This window comes from Manacus candei, unplaced genomic scaffold (genome assembly GCF_025592945.1).
Source record: "Manacus candei isolate 608988 ecotype Guabito, Panama unplaced genomic scaffold, ASM2559294v1 h1tg000047l, whole genome shotgun sequence".
Classification (NCBI taxonomy): domain Eukaryota; kingdom Metazoa; phylum Chordata; class Aves; order Passeriformes; family Pipridae; genus Manacus; species Manacus candei.
Window position 1 is genome coordinate 10855538 of NW_026138095.1, and position 27996 is coordinate 10883533.

The following is a 27996-nucleotide window of genomic DNA, read 5'->3' on the forward strand; positions in this document are numbered from 1 at the left end:
AGCAACATTCCCAAGGGAAGGGGCGTGGGATAACGGGAGCACCTCAGCACTGGCCCCTTCCCTGCACTTGGCAAAAAACCCTACAGGGACAAAATAGAGCCACAGCCACCAGTTCTGCAAAATCCACTGATTCCACATTAAAAGAACTTTATTTTTGGAAGATTACTCTCATTTGTTTTCATTTTTTCGAAACCACATCATGGCTGTGGCACCAGGGTGGAACGGTACATCCTACAGAAACATGCCAGAGAGAGGCTGAATAAATAAAGCTACAAAGCCCAAGTTATGTACAAAGACCTCAGGCAAAGGTATTATGTTTACAAATCTATGTACAATAAAACAAATGTAAACAGTCAAATGCAGCAGAGGATGCACAGGAAGGAAGGACCATACAAACCCTAGGGGCAAAGGGGCACATCCCACCTCCACTGCAGGGCCAGTGGTTTTAATCAGCGCTCATAACTAAACCCCCTGGGAGCTGCAGAGCCCCTGAACGTGCTGGACCAGCCCAGAACAGGGAGTTCAGCACCCCCAGCTCCACCCCGGCTCCATTTGCTGGTTCAGGCTGAAAACCCACCGACCCCGAGGCACATGGACAGAGAAATCCCACAAATGTGTCGCTTCAAGGACCCACAAGGTCCCCCAGTCGCCCAACGCTGTCACAGAACCTGCAGGGGACACTGGACACTCGGGTCCTACAGGGGCAGAGCAGGGGGGTGACGGTCACAGGGGCTGGGGGCTCATGGGCAGTGGGGCAGCTGCAGCAGGAGCTCCCTAACGCTCTCCTAGAGCTGCTGTGGAGCTGTGAGGGGGGGAGGCCGGGCCAGTGGGGCAGGTCCAGGGGACACCTGAGGGCACAGCACCTGGACATGGCCCTGCCCAGGGGCAGGAGCCTCAGGAGAACAGCTCAGCCCTGCCAGCTCCACCCAGGGCATCTGGGGGAGCTCGTGACAGTCACCCCTCTGTGCCACCACCTCCCTGCCCCCGAGGAGCCCGGCCCTGCTGTGTGTGCCCACCTGTGCCACTGGGATGGGCTCCTCCAGCCCTGCCGGCTCCAACACAGTCACTGGGGCAGCCGGGACTGAGACACCCCCCTGGAGCCACTTCCCAGGTGCCAACGCCCCAAGTGCCATCGCCCACCCTCCCCCAGGGCCTCCTTCCAGGGGTCTGAGCCTTCCCGGGAGGGCAGAGCTGCAGGGGAGCCCGGACGAGGAGCGGCCAGTGCTCGAGTCAGACAGAGCAGAGAGGAAGCAGAGGGCCAAGGGCTGGGGAGCAGGACTCGTGTGTGCCCCCAAACACAGCCCTGGGAGTGGCAGCTCGTGGGGCACAGAACGTCCACTACAGCGACAGAGAAAACAAACTGTATTGACGGGACGGGGAGGGCCGTGAGCTCGGGGTCTCCTCTCGGGGTCATGTTCCGGCGGGGTGGGAAGGGGGAGGAATCGGGAGCAGTTCTTCTCTTCTGGGCTGAGGAAAGCAAACACCAGTCCAAGCTCTCCCCCCGCGGCTCATACGCTCAGGGGGAGCATTCCCGGCGCCGAGGACGGTCGGGAGGCTCCCAGCCCGGGGGGCCCTTGGTCAAAGCCGTTCACTGCCCTGGAAACGACAAGAGAGACGCGTCAGGGGAGGAGCAGCACAGGGACAGGGCACTGCTCACCTCCCCCTCACCGGCAGCTGGAAACCCCACACCTCTCCTCCCTCCCTCTCACCCCTGGCAGCCCGGGGAGGGCGGGAGCAGGGCCAGGATATGACCGGGACAAGGGTCCCACCTCCAGGGATGTGCCGGAGCGGGGATGTGCTGGGGACGGGACCAGCCCGGCAGGACAAGTGGCTCCTGCCCAGCCCCTGACCCCTCGGGGGTTCTGTGGGTCTGTGCAGCTCAAGGGCCAGGGCCAGCAGCTCTCAGGCTTGTTCCCACCATCAGCTCCCTGTGCCTGTGCCTTCCCTGGCACTCAGTGCCCGCAGTGGGCAGAGGCTCCTGAGGAAGGCACAGTCCCCACGGGCTGTGCCCCAGGGCTGGGGCCGGTGCCACCTCTGTCCCCGTGTCCCTCGGGGCTGGGGACAAAGGCTCTGCCCCGGGATGGGACAGACACACACAGAGCAACGTCTGCTCGTGGTGAAGCCCAGCAGAGCTCCCTCTGCCCCACTGATCCCACTGGGATGCAGCAGCAGCTCTGGGACCCTCCACCCCCGGGATCCAGGGGCTCCCCCCTCCCCCAGGCTGCTGCTGCAGGTGTGGAGAACCTGATTGCTGGTGGGCTGGGAGAGCAGTGGGTGGGTCTGACAGCTCTGCCCTCTCTGCTCTGTGCTGGCTCTGACAGACCTGTCCAGGGTCACCACTCTCTGAGCTCCCCCCAGCCCAGACACCAGCACTGGTGTCCATCCCTGGATCAGCACTTCCACCCCACTGCTGCCCTAAACCAGCACCCTGCTCTCATGTGGGGTCTGGGGGGGAACCCTCACACCCCTGAAGGGCAGGGCAGGTCCTGCCTTGATGTCCCACCCTGCAGCACTGTCCCCAGTGTCCCCAGCTCTGCCTGGGCCACCAGCACCCCAGAAGGTGCCACTGGGATGTGTCCTGGCAGAGCTGTTTGTGCAGGGACACTTCAGGAGACAGCCTGGGCTGCAGGGGAAAGGGAGCAGGAAAAGCAGTGTGAGGGCTCTGCTGATGGGGGAAAAGCCCTCCTGGGAGTGGGAGGCTCCAGACTGAACCTGGAAGGCCACATCCTGCTCGATGCCACTGCTGCCTCAGGGACTCATGGCAGTGACCCCAGGGCAGGGCAGGGCTGTTCACAGCATCACACACTGCTTTGGGTTGGAAGGGACCTTAAAGGCCACTCAGTTCCACCCCCTGCCATGGGCAGGGACACCTTCCACCAGCCCAGGTTGCTCCAAGCCCCGTCCACCCTGGCCTTGGACACTTCCAGGGATGGGGCAGCCACAGCTTCTCTGGGCAACCTGTGCCAGGGCCTCCCCACCCTCACAGGGAACAATTTCTTCCCAATATCCCATCTAACCCTCCCTCTGGCAGTTTGAAGCCATTCCCACGCTCCCTTTAGCACAGCACACCATTCCCATGCAGCTGATGTTCCCTGCTGACCTTGCTCCTCCTGGGTCAGGGACACAGAAACCCTTCCAGCACAGCCAGGAGGGTGCTGCCAGCACAGGGGCAGTTCCCAAATCCTCCCAGAACAGCAGGTGAAGAGCTAAAAGCCCACTGCTTGCTAGCAAGGACAGATCCACACCCTGAGCCAGGCTGCTCTTGTTCCTCTCTGGCTGGAACATCCACATCCCAGCACCAGATCAGAGCAGGGAGAAACCCCCTTTCTCACCTCCTCCTCACTCAGCTGGAAACTTCAGCTCCCATTTGAGTGTTGCTTTGCTACAATTCCAGGGCAAACCCCTCCCTGCCTGCAGTGAAGAGTTGCTGGAGAGGCTGGGGGACAAATGTATTTTCCTGTTCCTGTTTGGATGAAGGGCACAGAGCCAACCTGATCCCAACATGACTCTGCAAATGAGTTACCAGCTGGAAAACACCTCTGCCAAGTAGGACAGGGAGAAAAAAACCCACCACGGAAAAGCCAACACCAAACAGGTTAAAATGTCCGTGTGGCAAGGGCTGGAGAACAGTGGCAGCAGGAGCTGGGAAGTGTTTGAGGGGCCATGGTAAAGCTCTGTGGATTTGCCACATTCCCTGCACTAAATGCAGAGCCACCCTGGCACTGGCAGGCCCTGGGACAGTGCCTGGGGCTGCAGCTCAGCCAGGCCAGCACTGGCAGCTCCTGCCATGGCACAGGGGGATGGGCAGCTGGGCAGGGCCACTGGTCCCCTCCAAGCCCCCAGCAGGTGCCACCAGGTCCTTGTGGTGCCCCCCAGCCCAGGCAGGAGGGGACACGTCCCCACAGGGCTCAGGCCCTGGCACATCACTGCCCTCTGCACCAGCCACTGCCTCCACAGCCCCTGCCACCTCTGTGCCCCCTGCGCTCCATGCCCCTAGCACCCCCATGTCCCTGTCACCTCCCTCTGCCACCCCCATGTCCCTGGGCACCTCTGTGTCCCTGCCAGCCCTCTGACCCTGCCACCCCATGCCCCTGGCCCTCCCACATCCCTGTCACTCTGTGTCCCCCTCAAACACTGCTGGGTTTCAGGCCCAGCTGCTCCCAAACTGTGCCCCTGGGACACCTTCCTGTCCCTCCTGGCTTGGCAGGTGCTTCTCCCTCTGGGTGGTGACACTTCTCTGCCCCCTCAGCTCCTGCACAGGGATGTGTTTCACAGCTTGGGTGCCTCTCCCACCTCCAGAGGCTCCCAAACAAGCCATGAAGGCACCAGAGGATCAGCACAGACACAATCACAGAATCATGGACTGGTTTGGGTTGGAAGGGACCACTAGCCCAGGTTGCCACACAGACATGATCAGATGCCACACAGACATTCCAGAACCCTGCTTAAATCACAAATAATCCAGTGATGCCCTACACAAGAAGGGCACAGAGCCCCAGAGCAGGGCCAGGCCAGCAAGGGCTGTGAGCACTGAGTGTCCCCAGTGTCCCCCAGCACGGGGTGTGGAGAGCTCCCAGCACTGCCCTGCACACAGAAACCTCTCTGCTGAAGGTGGGAAAGGTAAAAACCCTATTTAGAAGCCTTTTGAGGTTTCTCCATTGTTTGCTAATTAAAAAATGAAAGCAGGAAGGCAACTCCCCCCAGGAGCCTCTTGCCTGCACGGCTCAGCACATCCCACCAGTCCAAACCTGCTCTGGGTGCAGAAATAAAGGTAAAGCAGCAGCTTGGATGTGCTGGGGCACAGCAAAAGGCACCAACCAGCAGCAGCAACTGGGGGATACTGAAAGCTGGCACTGGGACTGAGTTTAGGGAGGTCTTACCCAGCCTTGGATTTCTGGTGGCAACATGAAAACACACAAAAAAAGGGAAAGAAATTGGCATTGTTGCAGTGAGAACCACAGTGAAAGGGAAGTAAAACACCTTAAACAGAGCAGTTGTTAAAAATAACCTATAAAATGTCCTGTCTGAGCTCCCAGAGCTGGGAAGAGAAGCCCTTGTGCTTGGTCTCCAAGGTCTCAGATGGGAGGAGCTGCACAGAGACTTGCCTTCAGGGATTGACCCCAACCTGGTCCCTCTCCTGCTTCTGCCCCATCCCTGTCCCTCAGACCCACCCCAGCACACTCTGTGATGTGCCCTTGCTCTGGGCTTCCCAAGAAACCAGGTTCCAGTGCTCCAAAGAGGCAGAAGTTGGAAATACCCCTGCAGTGGTTCCTGGTGGATGTCTCTGACTGCCTGTCCCTACAGGGCCATGGGCTCTGTGCCCATCTCCAGCCACAGTCTCTGCCCTCATTGCTAATGACAGATTTTGACTCATTAAACAGCATGTCAAGCTGTTTTGTACTTGGCATCTGATCTCCAAGACTCCCTCAACTCCAAGTATCCAACAAAACCTCAGCAGAAGATTCTCCTGGAGCTGAACAGCCCGGCCTGGAGGGTGAATGGAGCTGGTCAAAGCACACTTGGAGAGCAGAGCCACAAGAAAATCAGAGGAAAAGTGAGTTTTGAGGCAGGTCAGGGCTCTAACACACATCTCCTCCTCTCCTGGGCAGCAGTAACAGCACCAGGAGGTTGAGGAACACCCAGCAGAGATGTGAGAGGAGGAGGAGACTGGCAGGAACCTGCCCTTGTTGATAGCACAGGGAACCCTCCACACTTCCTCCAGAGGCAGGGAAGGGACACCAGCCTGGCCTTTGTCACTGCAGGTGGGGCCTGTGAGCCCTGTGTGCAGGACCCCCATCCCCAGAGGCCTGGACCTGCCCAGCCTTGTGGCACATCTGTGCTTCCAGCTGCCTCCTGCTGCTTCCAACTGCCTCCTGCTGCTTCCAACTGCCTCCTGCTGCTTCCAACTGCTTCCTGCTGCTTCCAACTGCTTCCTGCTGCTTCCAGCTGCCTCCTGCTGCTTCCAACTGCTTCCTGCTGCTTCCAACTGCTTCCTGCTGCTTCCAACTGCCTCCTGCTGCTTCCAGCTGCCTCCTGCTGCTTCCAGCTGCCTCCTGCTGCTTCCAGCTGCCAGGGCTGTGCTGGGCAGGGCTGCTGACACTGAGCAGGGGCAGTGCTGTCCCTCCCCACACTGTCCTCCCCCTCTCCAGCCCTTGTTTGCCTTCCCTTCAGCCAGAAGCACATCACCCACACATCAACAAGTCCAGAGCTACAAAATGCTGAAGGAAAACCACAACCAGAGGGCAAACTTTGAAGATGAAGTCCATCAAGAGCAGCAACACTTCCCTCTGTGTCCCTGCTGTGCCCAGTTCAATCAGAATCATGCAGGTACTTGAAGTATTAATTAGATCAAGAAAGCAGCAGCACTCAGGCTTACATTTGCAACAGGTCACAGCAGCAGAGAGGTTTATTTAAAGTCAGAAGGAGAGATTACAGCCTTGGGCTTTGATCAGGGCCTATTAGTGTGTGACACTAAGAACTACCTCGTGCAGTTAGCAGAGCCCAGCTCTGCCCCCCAAGCCCCAGGTTACAGCACATGCAGCAGATCAGTGCAAATGAATTCATTACCCATGACCAAGGTGGGGAATATGACCTTCTCACGCCTAGTGGAGAGAAAGGGAAAGTTTATGTACGCAAAAAAGACATTCCTGAGCACAACCCTGGGCCAAAGCAAAGGGGTTAAACTGAACCTCAGCAAACCTTTGACCTCTGCTTAGGGAGACCCTGCTCTGCACGGGCACATTACAGGATTACTCACCTGAGTTAGCCACAGTTCCCCCTTTTCCAGGGAAACTTTTTATAGGGTGGACCAGGGACCCAAAGAAGAGCCAGAATTCCCAGCCTGGTGTACACAGAGCAGGGCTGTGGGTAACACATACACCCACTTGCTTCATGGCACTGCTGCAAGTGTGCAAGAATCTCCTCACATTCAAACTGCAGCTTGTTTTATTAAAACAAAGCCCAACTGATCCAGATAAATAACTAAGAACAAACATCAACTCCAAGGGCTTTGGTATTCAAGAGTGCAGGAAGGGGAACAAGGAGTTAGTGCCCTGAGGAACAAGCACCCCAGTGCCAGGACTCTGCAGGGCCCTTCATGGCCAGAGCTGTTTTGTTCCCAAACTGGACTGACTTTAATAACCAATTAAGAACAATTACAACAGCAAAAAGCCCAAATATCTATCCAAGAACATCTGCAGGTGCTGTTCTGCCATTCCCTGGCACCTGGACAGAAGCAGCACGTTCCTGAAGGAACAAGTCTTACACTCGACACTGGGGAGCTGGAATAAAGTAGGGAAGTCCTGACTCTTCCAATTCTCCAGCAAAGCTCTGGAGCAAGCCCTGCTGTGGTCCCCTATAGCACTGCTGCCCTGTTCCAGCTCCTGCCCAGCTCCACTCTGAGGGCAAAGAGCAAAGAGCAGGGGCTTGACAAGAGCTGGAGACTCCTCCAACACTTTAACCAGCAAAATGGCAGAGGAAGGGAAGCAAACAGAGCTGTAAGGATGGGGCTGAGGTACCTCTGCCCCAACCCCAGCACCCAACAACTGTCTGCCCTTCAGGCAGAGGCTGCAGGCTGGGTCACAGCCACAACCACGTGAGGCTGGTTCAGGGTCCAGCAGCACTCAGGGGCAGGGAGGAGAGTGCAGGGAGTTAGAGAGGGGAGGGAAGGGCAGAGGGAAGGGCAGGGCTCCCCTCAGCCCCTCGTGCCCACCCAGCATGGCCTGAGCTCAGCCACTGCCCTGCTGGGCCCCACGGGCTGACCCCACGTGGGGACAGCTCAGTGCAGCCCCCAGTGACACAGTGACACAGAGCAGGAGCTGCTCACACTGCCAGCACCTCAGGGCACAGCTGGGACACCCAGGGGAGCAGGAGCCAGGGGGAGGGACAGCCCTGGGCCACCCACCCTGCTGGGCCAGCACACCGGGGTGCAGAGGACAAGGACAAGCTACTGCTTTCCAAAATCTGAGCACTGAGTGCAGAATTCACCCCCCAGAAAGGGTGAGCTCTGACCAGCACAACACTTGTGGGTGTTTCTCCATTTGTGCATAGAACTTTCTCCTAATTACTTTCTGTCCTTCCTCTTTGGGTGTGGACGTTTTCCAGCTGAACTGTCAGCAGTACTGCTGTTTATACAGGAAAGAGAATCCCAAATCTTCAAAGGTGAGGGAAAAAATATGGCAAAACTCCGTGGAGCAGAGGTATCACCACCCTGCACACACACCAAGGGACAGCCCAGAAGGAACACAACACCCTGTCCCCCCTCCTGCAGGCCCAGCAGTGCAGGGAGCTGCAATGCTACTAACACTGATCTCATCTTCCAGGGAATCCAGTTCACTTTTTTTTTTTTTTTATTTTTTTCTTCCAATTCAAGGAGTGTGGCTTGGCCAGTGAGGAACTGGCAGAAAAGGAGAGGAAGGGGATGAAGGACTGCTTTGAGTGCTACCAAAGGTCTGGGCTGCAGTAAGCAGGACTAACCCAGACATACCTGTGTGGCTTAACTGATTATCTTGCAGGGTCTCCAGCAACTTGCACATGAGCCCATCAGTCATTTCCATCCCTTTTCCTGCCCAACAACACCCACCTCTGCTGCAGCTCCTTCAGGGGCCAAGGTTTCTAAGCCTTTTTCAGCCACAACCTGCTCCTCCTGCAGGCACCATCCCAGATAACAAGGGTGATGACAATGTGGGGAATTCAGAGTGACCCCCACCCCACAGGGCAATCAGCTGACTGGTCCCACCACACTCAGTTCAGCCCTGCTGCCTCCTCAGAGCTGCCTCAGTCCCTCCCCAGCAGGGCCTGCCAGCACTGCTGGGGGGCTGCAGGGCCCCCTCAGCACACACACAGCCCTAAGGTCTGATTTGCACGTGACAGTGACTTTGTTAAATCTCCAAACTCTTCCCTTCCAAACAGCAGTGGCTCCAAAAACCCCGAATGCCAGTTTGTAAGATGCAGCTCTGCCTGCTCCCACACGGCAGTGGAGTCAGCTGAGGAGGTGGCTGTAGGAAGCTCAGCTGTCTGGCTCTCTTCAGACTGGCAACAGCTCATCTCATTCTCTAAAATAAATGTAGGATTGAGCATGTGCTGACTATTAGCATTAAACTGCACTGGGATGAGGTTTAACATGAAATATCACCACGGTGCAGGGAGCAGGAAGGGTGTTTTGCCCCCAGTACCACTGTGCTTTTCACCCTCATACACCCACAGGGCCTTGTGCTCCCAGGAACTGGGGAAAATCCTCCTGTGGAACCACGTCCCAGGATCCCAAAAGAAGCTCTGACCATGGGTAAGTCACATGAGGTAGTTTTTCCTATGCAAGCAGTTCCTGTCACCCCCCAGCAGCCACAATTACACCATCAGTGACATTTATCTCTTCCCCTAATGCAGAGGGAAGTGAGCACCCAGGGCTCCACCCTGCAAGTGAACACTCCTGCCTGCCCTCAGCTGTGCCAAGGGAACCTCCACATCCCCAGAGCACACCAGGAGCTATGGCACCTCCAGCCCTGCTGCCCTGAGATGGCACCTCCAGCCCTGCTTCCCTGAGATGGCACCTCCAGCCCTGCTGCCCTGAGATGGCAACTCCAGCCCTGCTGCCCTGAGATGGCAACTCCAGCCCTGCTGCCCTGAGATGGCAACTCCAGCCCTGCTGCCCTGAGATGGCACCTCCAGCTCTGCTTCCCTGAGATGGCACCTCCAGCTCTGCTTCCCTGAGATGGCAACTCCATATCTCCTTCCCTGGGATCCTCTCAAAGGCCACACTCCCCACTAGCAGGTTTTCTGCCTGGGGTTTGGTTTTACAGCCACCAAAGATGAGGCAGCAGCAGGACAGAACAGGCAGTGCCACCCCACCAGCTGAGACAACCACATCTGCTTTTGTCTTTGCTTTCCAGAAATCAGCACCTTCCCTGTGCCCTGGAGACTTTGGTCCCACGGATTATTTGTCCTGTGGGATGGAAGCTGTGGTGGGCAAGGACAAGACAAGACAAAGTCCTGCTGAAATGCAGTTCCCTGCAGGGTAGGGCTGTCCCTCACTCACCCTTTGTCAAAGAAGGAGGTGTGCCCTGGGTGTGGGTACTTGGTGCTGTTGCTGCTCATCACGGCGCTGCTGACGTTCCCTGAAATGTAGGATTTCCGTGAGGCCTGGTCCTTTGCAAAGTTCCTGCAAGCAGCTAATTTGGATTCTAAGGCCTGTGAAAGGGGAGAAAAAAAATAATGTCAAAACAATAAAACCACTAGGAGAAAGTATTTTGCTGCTGGAGGTGAGGCTGTGCCACGACCTCAGGATGGCCATGATCAGGACTCCAGTGTGATCACCTTTGGCAAAAAAATGGGAACAAAGCTGTCATTTCCTCTGTCACCCAAACCACAAAGGAAACACACAGATGCTGATGCAGACTGCCAGGCATTACTCAGCTCCATGAGGGCTCAGATTTTAGAACATATGAACCTTGAAATAATTACCCAAGATAAGGGAGCCAACTCCAGCAGAAGTTACCAAAACCCTTCCCTCAGCAGCTGCAGTGAGGCTGCCAGGAGCTAATCTGAGCCTAAAGCAGAATTCTCAGGTTTCCAGAGGGATTGTGTATTTGGGAAGTTGATTTTTTTCACCAGGACAACTTCTCCTGGCATTTCTTTCTCAATCTTGGCCTGCAAACCAAAGCCAGTTTGTAAAGCTCCCCTCAGAACAGAGGGGTCAGGACAAAGCAAAAGCAGCAGCTGAGCCATGGTCCTCCATCTCTGTACTTCCATCTCTGATACTTCCAAGCAATCCTGGTGAGATCTTTTCCCCCTGTATAAAGTGACAGTCTCTGCTTCATCCACTGACTCCTGGCAGGAGGAGGAGCAACATCCCAATTCCCTCCTTCCCTCCAGAACACCACCTGCCCTTCCTGCAGACTGAGGCTCATCCTGAATGTCCATCTGGTCTGGCAGAAGGTCCTTACTCTTTACACCTCCCTATGCATGGAGCAAATCCATGAACTGGAGACTAAAATTTGTCTCCAAAAACGTGGGGTTCAGACCCACTCCACAAATATTCCACCTGATGTGCTGCCACAGGTAAGTGAGCACTGTACACTCTCCTAGGAATCCATGGAAGCTTCCTTAGGGAATATGGGCTATACAGGCAGCTACAGACAATCCCTGTCTCTGGGTGACACAGCACCTGTCACTGCCCACTGGGATCTGGGCCAAGTGATTCCCTGTCTCAGCTGCAAGCAGGAAAGCTGAGGGGAGAATTCCTGCAGAGACAGGGAGTCTGAGGCTCAGAATGAGGCCCAGCCAAACCCAAAGCAGGTCCTGAGCATCCTATAATTGTTGGTAAGCAGTGCCTGGGCTGGAGCTGTGTGTCAGTGGCTGTGTGTGAGGCTGGGAAGGAAGCATGCTTATTTGGCATTTCCTGTCCTTGCAGAGTAATCATATGGGATTGTGGTTAAGCTCCCTAAATCCCCTGCAGACTCTTACTCACAATGATCCCCTTTTAAACATGTCACTCTGTAACCCAGAGCTGTCCTGCTGCCCTTTCAAACCCAGGACAGGCTCACTGGCTCCAAAAGGCAGCAGCAAAGGCAGTTTTTCATTCCCAACTTTGCTAAAACAACTGTCTGCACTGCAGCTCCTGCCCAGCTCAGGGTGGTTACACACACCAGGCAGAGCCAGCACTGAGCCTGGCCCTGCTGCCACTCAAACACAGCCCCTGAGGCTCATCAGCCAGCTCCTCAGAGCTCAAAACTCAGGTCTCTGTCCAACTGAAAACCCTGAACAACACTGCAACAGATGTTTAAACCACTTCTTCCCTGCTTACAGCAGTAATCCCTTTAAAGGCTCATGCATTTCACTTCCCCACCAACTACAGATGGGAGCATTTGGCTTTCTCCTGATTTATTTTTCTCACTTTCTTACCAAAGCTTTCTAGTTTGTTTTTTTTTTTCGTTTTCATTTTAGTTTTCAATATCTCTGCCCAGAAGAGGAGATCTCACATGAAGAGACCTGATCTCAGGTGTCAGCAGGCACCCAGAGCCTGAGGGCAGAAGGAGCTGCAGGCCCCAGCTGAGGTCAGAACAAGCAGCTGACAGTCCCTAACCCTGTACACCCATGTCCCTGAGAAACCTTTAACCCCAAATATGAATTTCATCACCCCCAAACTGGCATCAGAACTTGCTTTACAAATCAAAATAATATAAAAAAATTACATTATAACAGACTAAACACAACATGGATGATTTGGAAGGCACAGCACGAGCTCAGCACGGGCCAAGGCTGGGACTGAGCACAAGGCCAGAAGCCCCAGGGAGAGCCCAGAGCTGCAGTTCAGAGCACTCACCCCCACTTTCCGTAGCAGATCTCCCACAATGTTGAGTGCAGATATTCTGGCTGAAGGAGTAAGTGGGCTGGTACCAAACCCATTTGGTATAGCTGCAAACACAGACACATGTTATTCCGTGCTCCACTCCCCCACAGTTCAGGGTTTTTTAAAAATTTAAAGAAATCAACTTCTACATGAAAAAAAGGTTAAATCTCAAATCCTGCCACAGACACTTGATACAATTACCCCACAATAACTGCATGATCACCAGCCATGGAAAAAAGCTAGAGCTTAATTCCTGCCCACTGCCCTCATTCTCAGCAGCCCCACATGCAGAGTTCATGCACTCTCCATCTGCAGGGCTACTGACCACAATCCATCTAATCCAGCCAGAGCTCCTGCTGGAATCTGCTCCTTCTCATTGGAAAAATAATGTATTAATCCCTGAGACTGTCCCGAGCCTTCCAGACGGGGAAGGGGACTGGACTAACATCCCACTGCCTCAGGGAGAAAACAGCACCCCCCAAGAGTCAGTGTGGGAACAGAGACTCTGGAATTCCTGACACCCTCCACCCACCACTGCTGCTCCACACTGGAGCAGGAATATCAGTCCCTGCATTTCCCTGCAATCCCAAATATCCTCAGTGCTCCACTGCAGCACCCACTGCACAGTGCAAACCCCTGCCCCCACAAAAGCAATATCTGAGCTTCATTGCTCTTCTTTTCCATGCTTTTTCCATGCTCTTTTCCTTTTTTTCCTACTCCTTAAAGGCACCTGATGCTGTCCTGGGATTTAAACACAGGTGTGGGATCCCCCTATCCCCACAGCCACATTCCCTGTGGAGCCCATGGTTTGTCAGCAGGCTGGACATCCTGCCAAACACCCAGACACAGCTCCTGGGAATGGTACCTTTGGGGGAAGGAAAACTATTTTCTGATCCTTTTCCAACAGGTGTGGCTGGCAAGGAGAGAGAGGCCTGGACAGCTGAATCCATCTTCTCACAGTCCAGAGTGGGAGAGCTGGGAGCTGATTTTCGGGTCACCTCTTGCTGCCTTTCCCTCACTGCCAGCTCTTGCCTCAAGTCTGGGGATGGAGAGGAGAAAAAATCCACAAAAAACATATATTAGAGACTGACTTCTGTCACAAACACTCTCTCTGTTCATTTGGGAGAGAGGAAGAGGAGACACTTTGCAGTAATCCTGGATTAACTGGATTCTCCAGCAGTGGGGACACCCCTCAGAACAGCCAGAGCCCAATCCCACCCCTTCCCATCCCATCTGGGAGCAGGGGGGGAGCAAACAGCCCTGCCTGGCCCTGGGAGCTGTGTGGTCCCTGGGATCATGGCAGGTGACTTTCCCTCAGGAATTCTCCCCATTTGCAGTGTGAGCTCCACGGAAAGAGTGTTACAAAAACTGCAGCTGGACACAAATGCTGCAGCTGGGCCACACTCAGCTCCTGCTCCAGGAGAGGCTGCAAAAACCAGAGGAATGACCTACCCCCGTGTTTCTAATTCCTATCTTATTCTTCCAGTTAATAATCCACAGAATTCCACACCAGCCAAAGACAATCCAAGGGTTGCATCCAGTTTTTGATGTCTTGACAAGTGGAAGAGCAGAGTGGAGAGACTGGGCAGTCCAAAGGACAGGGAAACAGGCTGGAGATTAGCAAAGCCAGGCTTTACTCTCACCTCCTCCCCAGACTGCAGCTTATCCTTACCCTGTCCCTTCCCATTTCCACATCTTTTTGCTACAGAGAGCATCCAGCACAGCTCAACAACGGATCTGTAAATCCTTAGAAGGGTCTAGATGCAAGAAAAGATCTCAAGGGAGTTGTTCCTTTTTGTTCCAGTTGTTCCTGAATTTTCCCAGACCTCTTATTCCTTGCCTTAATCTGCTACAACGTGCAAGAGCAAAATTAACTGTACACTACAGCTTTTAAGTTGTCACAAATATTTAGAACTGTTTTTAGGTAAAACAGCAGAGCTGAAATGAAAATCTGGGCCCACAGCAGAGGACCTGAGGCTGCTCAATCAGAAATGTCATCTCTCAGTTTGACATTTTACCAGTTCTTTTAGTGGCTACTGTTCCTGCTTGCTGTCAGGGGGAACAACAAGCAGCTTTGCTACCCTAAGAAATGCTAAAAATTTCCAAATGACTCATCTAAAAAACAAGATGTCTTTTTGGCTGATTATTCCAGTGTTCTAGAAAACAGTCTCCTGGGTTTTGCTGTTTTTCCCAGTATTATTGCCCTAACCTCAAATGAAAATACATATATTTCTTCAGAAATATTTACATTTTGTAAAACTTTACATATTGGAAAACTTGCCTCTTGATATTTATTACAAAAACCCCTGTGCTTCCAATAAAGTTTTTAATTATTGGGGCACGAACTTGGTTCAAAGAGGTTTACAGCAAAAAATCCCATCCTGTTCAGGTGAGTTTTCTTACACTTTTCTTACACTCAGGCCCAGGCCTGAACTGAGGAATTATTTTAGACAGTTTCTCTTGGGAAATAAAGTTGAAAACCACTAATCTCTGAATTTATTAATGGCTGGCACAGGATTATGAGCAGATCATCTCCATTATCAGAGAACTCAGTTTCTCCCAGTCATTAGAAACATTTCCCCAGGATCCTCAATGTGAAATCCATTGGGGAATTCCCAATTCCTGCTCATGTCCCAGAACACTATCCCAACCATCTCTGATCTCACAGGTCTAAACACAGCCTTTACTGGAATATCTTAAATAAACCAGGAGATTTCCAAGGGGTTTAGAAGGAACACAGGAGACAGGATTTTTCAGGACAGTTACTTAATCATTTATCCTGTATTTCCCTGTCATTTCCTGTGCTTTCTCTTCCTACACAAGGCATAAAACCATAACAAAAAGGAACTTTCAAAGCACTATTCTATGATATCTGTGGAACAGAGTATTTTTATACTCACCTATGTTAAAATCCTGAATTAATCTGATATTAATTCTGTCCTATGTCAGGAAATTTTTCCTCTTGACTACACAGGACATTTAAAAAACCTACTGTTAATAACAGCTAATGTACCCAGTTCATCATGTGAGGCTTTCTAGAAACATGAGCTTTGGTTGCTAAGTGTCTCTTTTAGCAAAGCAAGACACAGAACTAACCAGACAAGCCTTACCTCTTGCTTCATCCTTTAATCTCTGTACAGAAACCAGCAATGACTCCTTGTCATCCAGTTCACTTTCTAAAAATGCATTTCTCTCAATAGCTTGGTTCAGCCTCTGTTCAAAGTCTTCCAATGAAACTATTGTTGCCCTAGAAACAAAATCCAGAATATTGGGTTCTTCAGCTCAGCCAACATAAAAGTGTATTCAGAAACATAATAGAGGAAAAATGTTAGCAGGGCCTGCAGTCACACTGAGCATTTGAAAGCCATGGAAATGCTGCTTAGAAAGGACTAATCAACTCCAAAGAAACAGGAGAAAAAGATGAAAAAACATGATAGCATCTAGCTCTCAGGGATGTACCAGAGGTGTGGGAAAGAGCCAGTCCTGTGCACCCATCCCCATTCTTCCCAAGCCATGATCCAAAGCTGTACACTTAATAATGAGGGCAGAGCTGTGGGCAGGCAGAGCCCAGTGTGGACAGCAGAGCACTGGGATATTACCTAAGAGCCAATTCCTTCCAAACTCCATGTCAGAAGTCAGGCATGAGCCTGGTGGAAAGGAGCTCAGCTCTCAGATCTTTGTTCCCAGATAGCCAGAGGCTCATTCCTGCTCTCCCTGAATCAATGGCAGAATTCCCATTCAGCAAAAGGGAAGCATGACCTACTCCCAAACTGGGCGTTTCCAGAGCAGCCTGTTCATCCCAGGCCTTACAAAGGCCAGGATTGTTCCCTACAGCTGCTCTGGAAGGGACCAGGAGACTCCTTTGGCCTGGTCTGTTTAAAAGGGACTATGTAAAGCATGAGCTGCTGACTTCAAAGGGGTTTGGAGCCACCAGGCCCACAATTAGAAGTCATTTAGCTGGGGGTACCAGAGGCAGTGGCTCTGCTTGCACAGCTTGTTCCTCACAGGAGCACGAGCCACGCTGTCCCACTGCCCTTCCAGCTCTAACACGAGGAACCAGCTGATGGAGGCGAACCCCAAGAGTCTTGGGGGTTGTTTGGGGTTTTTTGAATGTATTTTCCCTTTTAAGGAAGAATAAAATGCCCAATCTGAGTGGCAAAGAAAGGATGCAGTGCAAGCTTTGAGGGAAGGAGAGGCTGGCAGCCCTCACCTCTTTGCACGCTCCAGGTCATCGTTGGCCTGCTCCAGCTCCCGCACGTATTTGTGCAGCTGGTCCTTGATGGCCCTGGTCTGGCTCAGGTCATCCTCCAACAGGGACACCTGCTTGTAGCTCTGGGCATACTGGTGCTCCAGCTTCTCCTGGAAGGAAGAATTATGGAGATAAATAGCAGTCAAATGGGACAAAGAAAGTATCACACTCTTTGCAGGCTGCTGGTTTGGGATTGCTGGTAATGCGGAAAAATTAGAGAGGGAGAAGGAACAGGCTGTGAACGTCAGAGCCAGACATGGCACAAAGTCCCAGCCATCTCTCCAGGACACAGCTGGCTCTCAGGGATGTGTCCCTGCATCTGCTCCCAACAGCCTGCACTGACAGCTGCTCCAGAGCCTCAAACATCCAGGAAGCCAGGGAGAAATCCAACTGCACAGCCCTCCCTTTTCCCTTGATAACAGCCACTGTGAGACCAGATGCTGTCTGACGTGTCCATGAGCAAAAATGAGAGCCACTGGAATCTGCTACAAAACCTCCAGGCCCACAAACTCAGCTTTGGAAGAACTCCCTGCCAAACAGTCTCTCACCAGCTCTGAGGGCACAGATAGATCCCCATGGAGAAAGCATTGACCTCATAAAATATGTGCTGACCTTACAATACAGCTGGGAATGGATACACAGAGTAATCCCAGAAACCTTCCTTCCACTGAGAGAATTTCTAACCTTTGTCTTCACTACCACAAGCCAAGACTACCCAAAATGATGCTATTTCAAGGTTCCAAAAGAGGCAAGAACTTGTTAACACAGAGGCATCAGTTCTAAGCCACCTCCTGCAGATGCAGATCCCTCTGCAATTCCTGGCTCCATAGAAATGGTTGTTAAGAATGGAGACTCTCTGAAAGATGTGCACAGATCACCCATTCTGAGCCTCCTTTAGGGTCTCATAAAACTGAGGAGACAAAGACTGGTTTGCAAAGAAAGACAACTTGTGTTGTCCCTGTGCTGCTCTGCTGACGTTCCCTGTGGAACTAATAAAGCTCCTGCTTGGCACAGCCTCCAGAATTCACAGCACAAACTCCATGACAAGAGTTTCATGATGTGAACAAGGAAAATTCTGCCAGGAATTTCCCTGCCTTATTTGGAGGACGTGCCATACTTAAGCCTGGATCATAAACAGACAATTCCTTGACTTCATTTGGATGTTCAGTGACCAAGAATAGCCCAGAGGATCTAAAAGGAGATCCGAGACATACCCAAAAGAAGCAACACCATTACAGAGGAGACCCACCTTTAATGTTTCCACTTCATACTTCAGTCTTTGGTTATCTGCTTGCAAATCTCTGTTCCTCTGCTCAGCCTGCACTAGCTGTGCCTCCAACTCTGCTTCTAATTCTCTGCTTCCCTCCTGGAATTCAGCCAGCTCTTCACGAGCCTCCTGGAAGCTGTAAGAAGAGGATTTCATCAGTGGGAAAAGCCAGCATCTCCCAAGTTAAAATCTGCAGCTCTTCTAAAATAAAAAGCTGGAAAAAAAAAGGAGTTCTGAAGTACTTAAGTGTCATCATAGATTTCTAAGGGGAAAAAGAAAATTTGGGAAATGGAGAAATTACATTAAGCTCAGCTATTAAAGGAAATTAATTCTCTTACATCAAAACCAACAGCTGCCCTAAATGCCTGTGTGAAACCAAGGCTATTTACAGGATTCATGGGAGCCTGAGAATCACTTTATACTCCATCAGCTTCCACTGGTACGAGATTTGATGGAGACAATGAATTAAGCAAACATTTAACCTGATTTTGGTCAAAAACCAAAGAGAGAACAACAGTTTCTGCATCTCTGCACTACCTGGAAATTTAAGGTTCTTAAAAATCATGAGGAGTCAGGAAGCCAGCACATCCCTGCCTCTTAGTACTGACAGTTATTAAATACCAGGGGTAGCCACTCCACATACTTTGCTTATTAAATTTGCATCTTTACCACAGGTAACAGCTCAGCCCTCAGCAAATAGCAGGGAAAACCAACCAGGCTTTAGGAAACAACATATTGGTGCCTCACACAGAATGTTCTGACACCCAAGAACAGCTTAGGGTTCTCCACAGGGACAGGCTCCTCCACATTCCCAACCCCTCCCTCCCCAAAACAACCCCAAACCAAACAAAAAAGCAACTTGGGCTCTTTGGGCTCCAGAGAGGTTTTAAGTGGCTTCAACTCAGTTGCACATGAGTTACACTGAGTGCACATAAAGCTTCCCAAAGGAAATGAACTGGGAGCACTCCAGAGAAAGCCCCTCAAGAAGCACAGCACTACTCAATACAACAGCCTCTCCTGCCACCTTTGGTACCCAAAAAGCCCCGTGCCCCCTAAAAGATGCAAACCCCTGGTCCAGGCAGGACTGGGAGGTAAAATCCACTTCAATAAAATGCAGCAGACACCAAATCAGCCACTTTTCATACCAGTAATTCCATTACAAGAAGCTGGAGGGAACAGGAATGACACAAGGAGAGCCCAAAGGCGCCTTCTTATGATAAAACATCAAGATAGTACTTAAGGCAGCACTTTAATTATACAAAGGTGCACATGATCCTAAAAGGGCTCTGCTCTTGCTCAAACATGCTCAGAACATAGCCTGGAGTTCCTGGCATGGAGACACTGGGCAAGCAACACTCAGTTCCCACAAAACTGGGAATTTTAAAGCTAGAAATTCTTTACAAATTCTCTTTTTAGAGATTCTTTCTAAAATCTTTAATATAATATAATAATCTTGGTGTGGTCTTGCAGAGAAAGAGATTAAACAAAGTTCTGGTCATTAAGAAGCAAACCCAGCCTGCCAATCCACAATACCTTTGTTTGTACTTCAAGGAAAGCTCTTTCCAATATGCAGTTTCCTCCTTTGGACTCGAGAAAGTTGGGATTTCTTCACTGTCCATGATCAACACGACCTGCAGGGCACAAACACAGGGACACACTCAGGACAAACACAGACCCCAAACCTGCTCCTAAATCCTGGGCTTCACTGCCACAGCCTTTCCAACAGCAGCACCAGGACTTGGCACCTGCACACAGGATGTTAATGATCCCTAACAGGAGTCATCCAGCACAGGGACCTGCCACAACAAGCCATGGAATTTTACCCAGCTTCTGGAAGTGCTTGTGCAGCAAGAAATAGGACCAGAAATTTGGGCTGTGTTTTTTTATCTGCCACTGAAACACCAGTTGAAAAGCCCACTTTGGATCACAGTTGGTAACACACTAAAATTTACAGCAATCACAGTTTCCACTTTAGGTCCCAAAATGTTCTTAAAGAGATTTTGCCTCCTGTCACCAACACAACAATAGCACTACAACAGCACTACAGCAGCTATTAGAGCTGCAAACGTGAGTAGTGAAGGAGGATGAACACTGAGGAACCACTAACTGTGTGTGGAGATCAAAATTCAATTTAACTTTCCTGTGTTGAGTCCTGGCTAATTCCTGCTTGTGTAAAACAGGCAGGTAACTGAAATTATCCACATAATTTTGCTCCCTCAGACACACAGAAGAAGGATCAGCCTCTCATAAAACCACAGGGTCACATCATACAGGAGAGTCTCCAGCCTGGAGGTGTTAGGAGGAGCAGATGACCCCCTGCTCCATGAGGACCACCCTTCCTGGAGCTCTGGATGCCTCTGGCAGCACTGCTTGGCTCTCAGCCAGCACAGGAAACACAACCCAACACAGACCTTTATCCAAGGAGCAACACACAGTCCAGGGGACATGGGACATTCACAGCAGGTCCCAGAGCTGCTGAAGGTGATGAAGTGGTGGCTGTGGCCCTGCCATGCACAGCAGGACCAGAACTGCTCAGACCACAGGAAAAGCACCACAGCTGAGCCCTCCCCAAGCAATCCCACAACTCTTTCATAAATAGGCATCCTTTTTTCTCTCTCCTCAAAAAACCAAGATTTAAATTTTGCCATTAACACTCAGAAAAAGAATAAGGTGACACCAACTCCTTCTGTGCTTAAAGCAGAGGCTGGGAACAACATCAAGCTCATTGATCAGGAATAGCTGACCTGGAAGTCCTGACTTTCACACTCTATCGGGCATCGCTGCCCCCTCTCAGCCAACTCTGTCCCTTCAGGCTAAAATTGTCACACTGATATGTCCTGCATCGCAGTGACCCACATTTTTGATACCTAAAAGTGGGACAAAACAGTCCCATGCTTTCGTCAGAGGGCAGCCAGGCTGGCACTGAGCTCAGAGACACAGCCAGGCGGAGCTGGCACGTGGGTCTCCAGCTGAGACTGCAGCTGCCACAACCCAAGGGCCCAAATTTATCCAGAGGGTGCCAAGCACCTCAAAACCACCCCAAATCTCACACTGTGTTTATTTAACTTCACAGGGTTCTTGGAGAAGCAATTTGTCAGGAATCACATCTCCACACTGCCCAAGAGAACTGCTGGTGTCTCCTTTTCTGCACTTCCTTGTACTGACAAAATAAAACACACCTGTGGAGCCATTCCAGTAACAACTTTCAGACACAAGTTTCCTCGGGAGCACTCGCTCAGCTGTTACCAAGGCACCTCCATCCCACCACAGGGACAAATCCCAAGTGCTGTGCACAAGCCTGTTCCCAGGGGATGTGGAGCCCAAACTGTTGCAGTTCCCCCTCGGGTGCATCCAGGTGAGCTAGAGGCTCAGGAAGCTCCTGGACAGGGATTCCAGCTGCCAGGACAAGGCAGAGGTGACCAGTTCAGGCACTGCTGAGTGTTGATCAAAGCACTGGTCCAGCACTGATCAAACCCTTCCATAAAAGCCTCAGATCTTTCCCTGCCCTTGGCTCCAAACCGGCACACTCCGGAGGGCTGGATCAGCAGGCAGCACATTCATCCCAAAAGAAATGAGACACAACACAGGCTCAGCTCCCACAGCTCCAGAGGTGAGCTGAGCTCAGAAGGTGAGCAGCCAAGCCAGCTGTCAGCAAAATTCAGGATGTGGTTAGAAAAGGGCTCTACAAGGAACCCCTGAGATCATTTCCGAGAGGTGCTGGGGAAGGGCCAGGACTCCTTCCCGTCTGCTCGGGGCACACCCTGGGACACAAACACCCCAGAGCCCCTGTGAGCACAGCAAGGACTCACAAGTACAGGAGGGATTTTTTTCCCCTCACTCCTTTGTCCAAAGACCCTTTCAGCCACCAGAGGGAAGAGATTCAGCCCTGTGGTGCCTCGGGAACTCTTCCTTCCCAAACATACCCAACAGGAGCAAGCTGACTCCATGTTGGTTAAATGGGTGATAATTCATGATTGCCCCTGCTCCACGTCTCCCACCATGCCTAATGCTACCAGCAGGGATTTTGGACAAACACCTGCTCCAGATGCCAACACCAGTGTGCCCTGCTGAGCTCCAGCATCCACATCCCACTTTTTGGACACAGTCACACCACTTGCCTTCTCTTACAGGGAAGTACAAGGAAGCATCTGACACCTTTTCCTAGAAGTGGCTGAGATGAGGTCCAGGACTCCTTCCTGTCTGCTCAGGGCACACCCTTGGAAATAAATATCCCCAGAATCCCTGCAAGCACAGCAGTCTCTGCAAGGACAGGAAGGGCTGCCTGGCATTCCCAAGTACAGGAGGTATTTTTTCCTCCCACTCCTTTGTCCAAACCCCCTTTCAGACACCAGAGGGAGGAGATTCAGCCCTGTGATGCCTCAGGCCCCTCGGCAGGAACTCTTCCTAGTCTTTCCTACATCATATCCTAGAAGTGGCTGAGATAAGGTCCAGGACTCCTTCCTGTCTGCTCAGGGCACACCCTTGGACACAAACACCCACGGAATCCCTGCAGTGCTTGCAGTGCTCCTTCATGAGGGGCATGAAAGAGAGAAGAGCACACAAACACGGTGGTTCATGGCCCAAACACCAGTCTGAGAGCCAGAAGATGCCAACAGCTTCCAATCCTGCCCCTGCCACAGCTGTGGGCACAGGTAGATCCCTTCACTGTGCCAAGCTTTGCCCATTCCCTCGGCTGATGGCACAGGAACAGGGTTTTATCTGAGCACAGGGATGTGCCTGCAGGGGAGTGATTCCCAGGCCTTATCAGAACCCAACCAGAGCATTTGGAACATCTCACGTGTGGGAGAGAGAGGATGCCCACGGAATACGAGGGTTTAACAAAGGCTGCCTTGCTTCAGCCTGCTGCCAGTTGTCCTGGAATTCCATGAGGAGCTGAGAAGGAGCTGAGAACCAGCACGGCAAGACCTTCCTATTCACAGGCCCCTTTGCATACGTGGCACTTGCAGAATTGAGCCTTTGACCAACAACACTGAGGCTTTCAGGGCACAGACAAGACAATGCAGCAGCGTCTTCCAGGGAAAATGAGAGCAGGCTTATGCTGCTGCCCACTGGAATTCATTCCAACACAGCTTAGCATTCACACAGTGCCCTGGGAAAGCACAGCTCCGTGGGCACAGCTCCAGCTCCAAGGCAGCTCCCAGACAAGGGCTACGTTCAAAACAAGGGGGATCCTTTCAAGCCACCCCCACAAAGTCAGCAGGACAGAGGAACTCTCCACTGGGAAAAGGAAAGAACTTTTCCACGCTGAAATCATTCTAAAAAATGCGGTGTGTAGGTTAAGAACTGGTCTAAATCAGTGGGGTTTGTACAGGACAAATCTGTTTTCCCACCTCCAAAGGAATCCTTACAAGCGAGATGTGCAGAATCCTCTGGATATCACAAGGATTTCTGAATCCAACCTGTGGCAGAAATAACTAAACAAACACACAGTATTTTCCAAGTAACTTAGGGAATCTTGCATTTGAAATCTCTCCTAAGCCATGAGAACACAAACACAGCCTGAAGTGTAACACGGTGTAACCTCATCCGTGTGACAGGAGGCTGCTGAGGAGCTTTGCATGAAATCTAAGACCAAAACACTCAGCTTGAAACACAACACGATGTCTCAGCTTCTACCCACCCCTTCCCACAGTCGGGAATTCACTCCTCCCCGCTCTCAAAGTCAACTGAATCACTGAAACATCACAGGAGGAATAATTCTGAGCACTGCTCACAAGCTGTTGCAGTTCACCCTGGGTGTACCTGCAGCATCTCAAGGGGCTGGATAAAACATTCTCCCTGACTTTAATTGCCTCACACTCTCCCATTTAAAAGCAGCTTACAACCACTGCCATGGAAAGGGAATTAATCTTATTTAATGTTCATTTTTCTGCACATTTTTCTGCTTTCTTCCCCACAACCCTGTTTGCCCAATATTTTCAGACACCAAACATGAAAAACTGTGCAGAGGCAAACAAACATGACAAAGCACAGTGCTGCACTCCCCCACCTATGCTTTGCTGCCCCCTCTCCCCTTAAGGCAATGGAAATGTCCAGTGACCTTTGGAATTAAATAAGTAACCACCCGGAACAGGACTTGATCAAGGAATTCTGCCAAGCTCACAGGGGCCTTCAGTTCTGGAGATAACTCTGGCTACCACAGAACTGCCAAGTGCCTGTTTTGTGCCACAGCCCCCCCATCTCACCCCGTCACCCAGAGCTGGCACCACCCAGAGCTGCCACCAAGAGCAGGAAGGACTGTCCCCAGCCAGCTCTTCTTCCTCTTCCCCTTTTTGGCTGATTCACAGGCACAAAAGCAGAAGAAACCTTGTTCCAACCGTTCTTCACCTTCTTAAACCAAGAGAACCAACAGGTAATCCCCAAACCCCTGAAGTTCTTGACTTTTTTCCCCCCAAATCAAGGCTCAAAGCAAAGGAACCTGAGCCCTCCAGCCAAAACTCAAAGCAAATGGACATTGTCATGCACTTAATAGAAGATGGAAAACAAACAAACAAAGCAACCAAAGGCATGGATTAGATTTCACCAATCAATTTGTGCTTGTTTTGCTCATCCTGGAATAGGAGCTGGTGGATTTCCATACATTTTGGATGTCTGCCCGCATCCGTCACTGTTAGGAACTGAGCCTCTGTGAACTCAGCCTTCTCCTGCAATCCTATTTCTGAACTGAATGTTCTCAAGTGAACCACAACAAATGCCTCCTCGCCTCTTGCAACAGCAGCACAGGAGCTTTCAGGGAAAGAGGAAAGTCACAGAGCACACAGTCAGCAGAACACTCCTGCTGCAACAATAAATCCTGCATTTCCAATTTGGACAGCACAGGAGGCAGGAGATAACCAAATCCTACCTGCAGGAACTTTGTGCCAAGTTCAGACTAAAAGCCTTTAAGACAACCTGGCACCACACAGCAAAGCCTTGTTATCTCAACAGCCTCATTAATCAAATATAACATGTCTGCTCTGCACCACATGGCCAAGGCTCAAAGGCCTGGTGAGTATATGATATGAAATCATAATAAAGAACCCTTGCTGAGTGAGCCAGCACTGGGGTGGAAACCTTGAAACCAGAAGAAGTGCACTGATGCAAGAAGCCTCTTTCCAGAAATCAAGCTGCAGCTACCAAAGGGAGCAGAATTTAGTATTAAAAATCATATTCACCCACAAGGGAAGTTTAAGACACTCGACCTCTATCTGTTCCCACCCAAATGCTTTAAAAAGGAAACCTGAAGAGGTTGGTGCTCCTGATGCAGGTTCAGTACCTGCAGAGATGAAGGAAAGGCCCCTGGAGATGTGAGTGTCCCAGAACAACCTGGGCCTGACCATGAGAACAATTCACTGCTGGCTCCATAGCCAGGAACCCCCGAGGGATGAACCCCCCCAGAGCAGAAGGTGTGGAGTAAACAGAGAACTGAGAAGGAAATCCAGGCTGTGAAAAGGACAAGCTTCCTCCTGATTTGAGTCTCTGCTCTCCAGAAAACCACCCTCTAGGAAGGTCCATGAGAGATGCTGAGCACCAGGAGCACTGATCCTGACCCCACAACAAGCTGCAAGTGGAGCTGCCACAGACCTGACCCTCCCTCTGGAGACCATCCACCCAACTGCACCCTCCCCAACTCACAGTTGCCTGGTTTCTCCTCAAACCTTGAAGAATCCCAGAGCATCCTCCCCAGGATCAATGGATTTACCCCAGAACTTACAGCACACCCAGCCCAGAGCCTGCACCAAAGGACAGCACCAGGTCCCCTGGGCCTCCCATCAGCAATTAACCCCATCCCCAGAACAACATCTCCTGGGAAGGGGGGGCCAGAGGGGAAGATGCACTCAGCACGGGGTTCTGCCAAGAGCAGGGAATTCTGCTCCTTTACATCTTACCAGTGCCAAGAGAGGGGAAAATTGATTTGAAAACACTCCCCAAAAGGTGTATTTTCAGTATTTATCACAGACCAGCCCCCAGAGAGGGGCTCTGCAGTGAGCACTGAACAACAGGAATGTTAAAAATAAAACTCTGTGTTGGGAAGGAGAAGGAACCAGCACAATCTGCTCCTGAGCTGAGCCCTGGAGGGACACAATCACATCAAGAAAAAGCTGCTCTGCTGGGTCTGAGTGGCTCTGCCCACAGGTCAGGGCAGCACAGCAGGGCAGGCAGTTTGCTGAACACGCTCCACAGTTTATCTTGGTTATTTTTGTGGTGTCACACAAACATGAGGACTGCAAGAATACCATTTCCTTCCTCAGTCTGACTTTCCTGACACCTCAAAACCAACTGTAACAGACTGAGGGAATAAACTGTACTTTGTTGCTGTAGTTTTTGGCAGTCTGCTCCCAGCAATGACTCCAGAGACAAAACTCCTTGTGGCACCAAGGTCACAGACATCATCAGTCTCGTGCTTTCTCTCCACTTTCATATTTTCCTTTCTCTTCTCTTTCCTTCTGCACCAAAAGAGGAATTATCTTACATATCTGCAACCTCTAAAGAGTCAGGAAAAAAAAAAACACCTGAGGGCTTTCCCCTGAATTACTCAAACAGTAACTCAAACACTTTGTGTCTGAACACATCCTTCACCTCTGGGACTCCCAGTGGCACACAGGATTAAATCTCCACATGTGCAAACCAAAGGGAGAATCCCTCCCTGTATACAAAGTAAATACATAAATACAAAGCCCAGGCAGAAAGCAGGACACAGGATCTCCTCCGGGGCAGTCCTGGCACTGTTAATCCAAAATCCACATTATCCACCCACATCTTTCACATCCTGCACAGCCACAGTGAACTGGCACTGCCAACCAGCCTGTCTGTGCACTCACACTGCTAATACACCACATTTCTATGTATGTAAATAAATACATACTCAGAGAATCACTGAGGTTGGAAAAGACCTCTGGACCACCCTGTGCCCAATCCTCACCTTGTCCCCCAGCCCAGAGCACTGAGTGCCATGTCCTTGGACACCTCTGGGGTGGGGACTCCACCACCTCCCTTCCAAAAGATACAAAATCCTCCCAGTCTCTTTTCTGCCCTGGGACAGCTCCTTCCTCTCACAGTTACTGATATCTCTACTGAAACACTGACCTTGACAAGGCCACCAGCTCTCCACAGTGTCCAGGAATTGTTTCTTGTGGGGGGAAGGGAGAAAAAACAAAAAGGAAGAAAAAAAAATTCCTCGAGTATCCAAGGAATTCTTCTACAGCAGCTTCACATATCTAAGCACCTCTGAGGGCAATAAATGCCCCACAGGCATCCAAAAGTGCCCCCCACCTCTGTGCACTTGTGACCAAGTGAGGATGGTTCCAGAGGGAGCCGGGAAAGCCTGAGTCACTCCCAGTGCAGACTGTGGGAGGGAAGGACAGCTCTCCTCCCCCCGGGAAGGACGGGACGTGTCAGTGGGAGTCACTCGGTGAGCTCTGGCTCCAGTGAGGGATCTGCTCCCGTGTCAGAGCCGTTCATCCCTCGCACACGTCTGTGCAATTCGGGTCACGCTCGTCACCGGGGCACGAGGGGGTCTGGGGGGCTTTGTATGAAACACAACATAGAGCTGAGAGGGAGGTGGGAGCAACCTCGGAGAAAAACCCTCATGGAACTACTGAAAAATACTCAGCAGAGATCCCAGAATCATTCGGGTTGGAAAAGCCCTCCCAGCCCATCGAGTCCAATGAAAGCCAAAGCAATGGACAAAATTGACACCCCTCCTGCCTCCAGTTTTCACTCCTCTGTTGAAAGAGGAAAGTCAGGGACGGAGGAGGGGACACATTTCTGCCATCCTGGTAGAGAATCCCACAATCCCAGGACCACTGAGGCTGGAAAAGCCCTCCCAGCCCACGGATCCCCCCTGTGCCCACCTTGTCCCCCAGCCCAGAGCACTGAGTGCCACGGCCAGTCGTTCCAGGGTTGGGGACTCCACCACCTCCCTGGGCAGCCCCTCCCGGTGTCTGACCACCTAATTCCGGGAAGAATTTCTTCCTAAGAAAGGCCCCGCACCGCGGCCACCGGGTCGCCCAAGGATTTTATGACAACTGAGGCGAATCACACCTCCGGCTGCCTGTCGGTGATGCAAAAATGACCGCCGTGGGTGCCGAGCCCAGCGCGGCGGTGGCTCAGGGTGCCGAGCCCAGCGCGGCG

The 27996-nt window shown here is 51.6% G+C and overlaps 1 protein-coding gene across 4 annotated transcripts in view; it reads right to left on the minus strand.

Moving 5' to 3' along the window:
* Positions 1 to 130: 130 nt before the first annotated feature.
* Positions 131 to 27996, minus strand: part of NDEL1 (nudE neurodevelopment protein 1 like 1) — a 28355-nt gene continuing 489 nt past the window's right edge. The window contains exons 1-10 of one of the 4 annotated variants that reach the window (XM_051797550.1): positions 26950 to 27568; positions 19396 to 19493; positions 17845 to 17998; positions 16557 to 16705; positions 15457 to 15593; positions 13212 to 13385; positions 12320 to 12411; positions 10034 to 10185; positions 6568 to 6602; positions 131 to 1596 (exon numbers count right to left, since the gene is read on the minus strand). In XM_051797550.1, coding sequence (XP_051653510.1) covers positions 1589 to 1596; positions 6568 to 6602; positions 10034 to 10185; positions 12320 to 12411; positions 13212 to 13385; positions 15457 to 15593; positions 16557 to 16705; positions 17845 to 17998; positions 19396 to 19481 — 987 coding nt within the window. In that variant the 5' untranslated portion in view covers positions 19482 to 19493; positions 26950 to 27568 and the 3' untranslated portion in view covers positions 131 to 1588. Of the gene's footprint in view, positions 1597 to 6567; positions 6603 to 10033; positions 10186 to 12319; positions 12412 to 13211; positions 13386 to 15456; positions 15594 to 16556; positions 16706 to 17844; positions 17999 to 19395; positions 19494 to 26949; positions 27569 to 27906; positions 27995 to 27996 lie in introns of those variants that run through there. The other 3 variants (XM_051797551.1, XM_051797548.1, XM_051797549.1) reach the window with 3 other exon arrangements.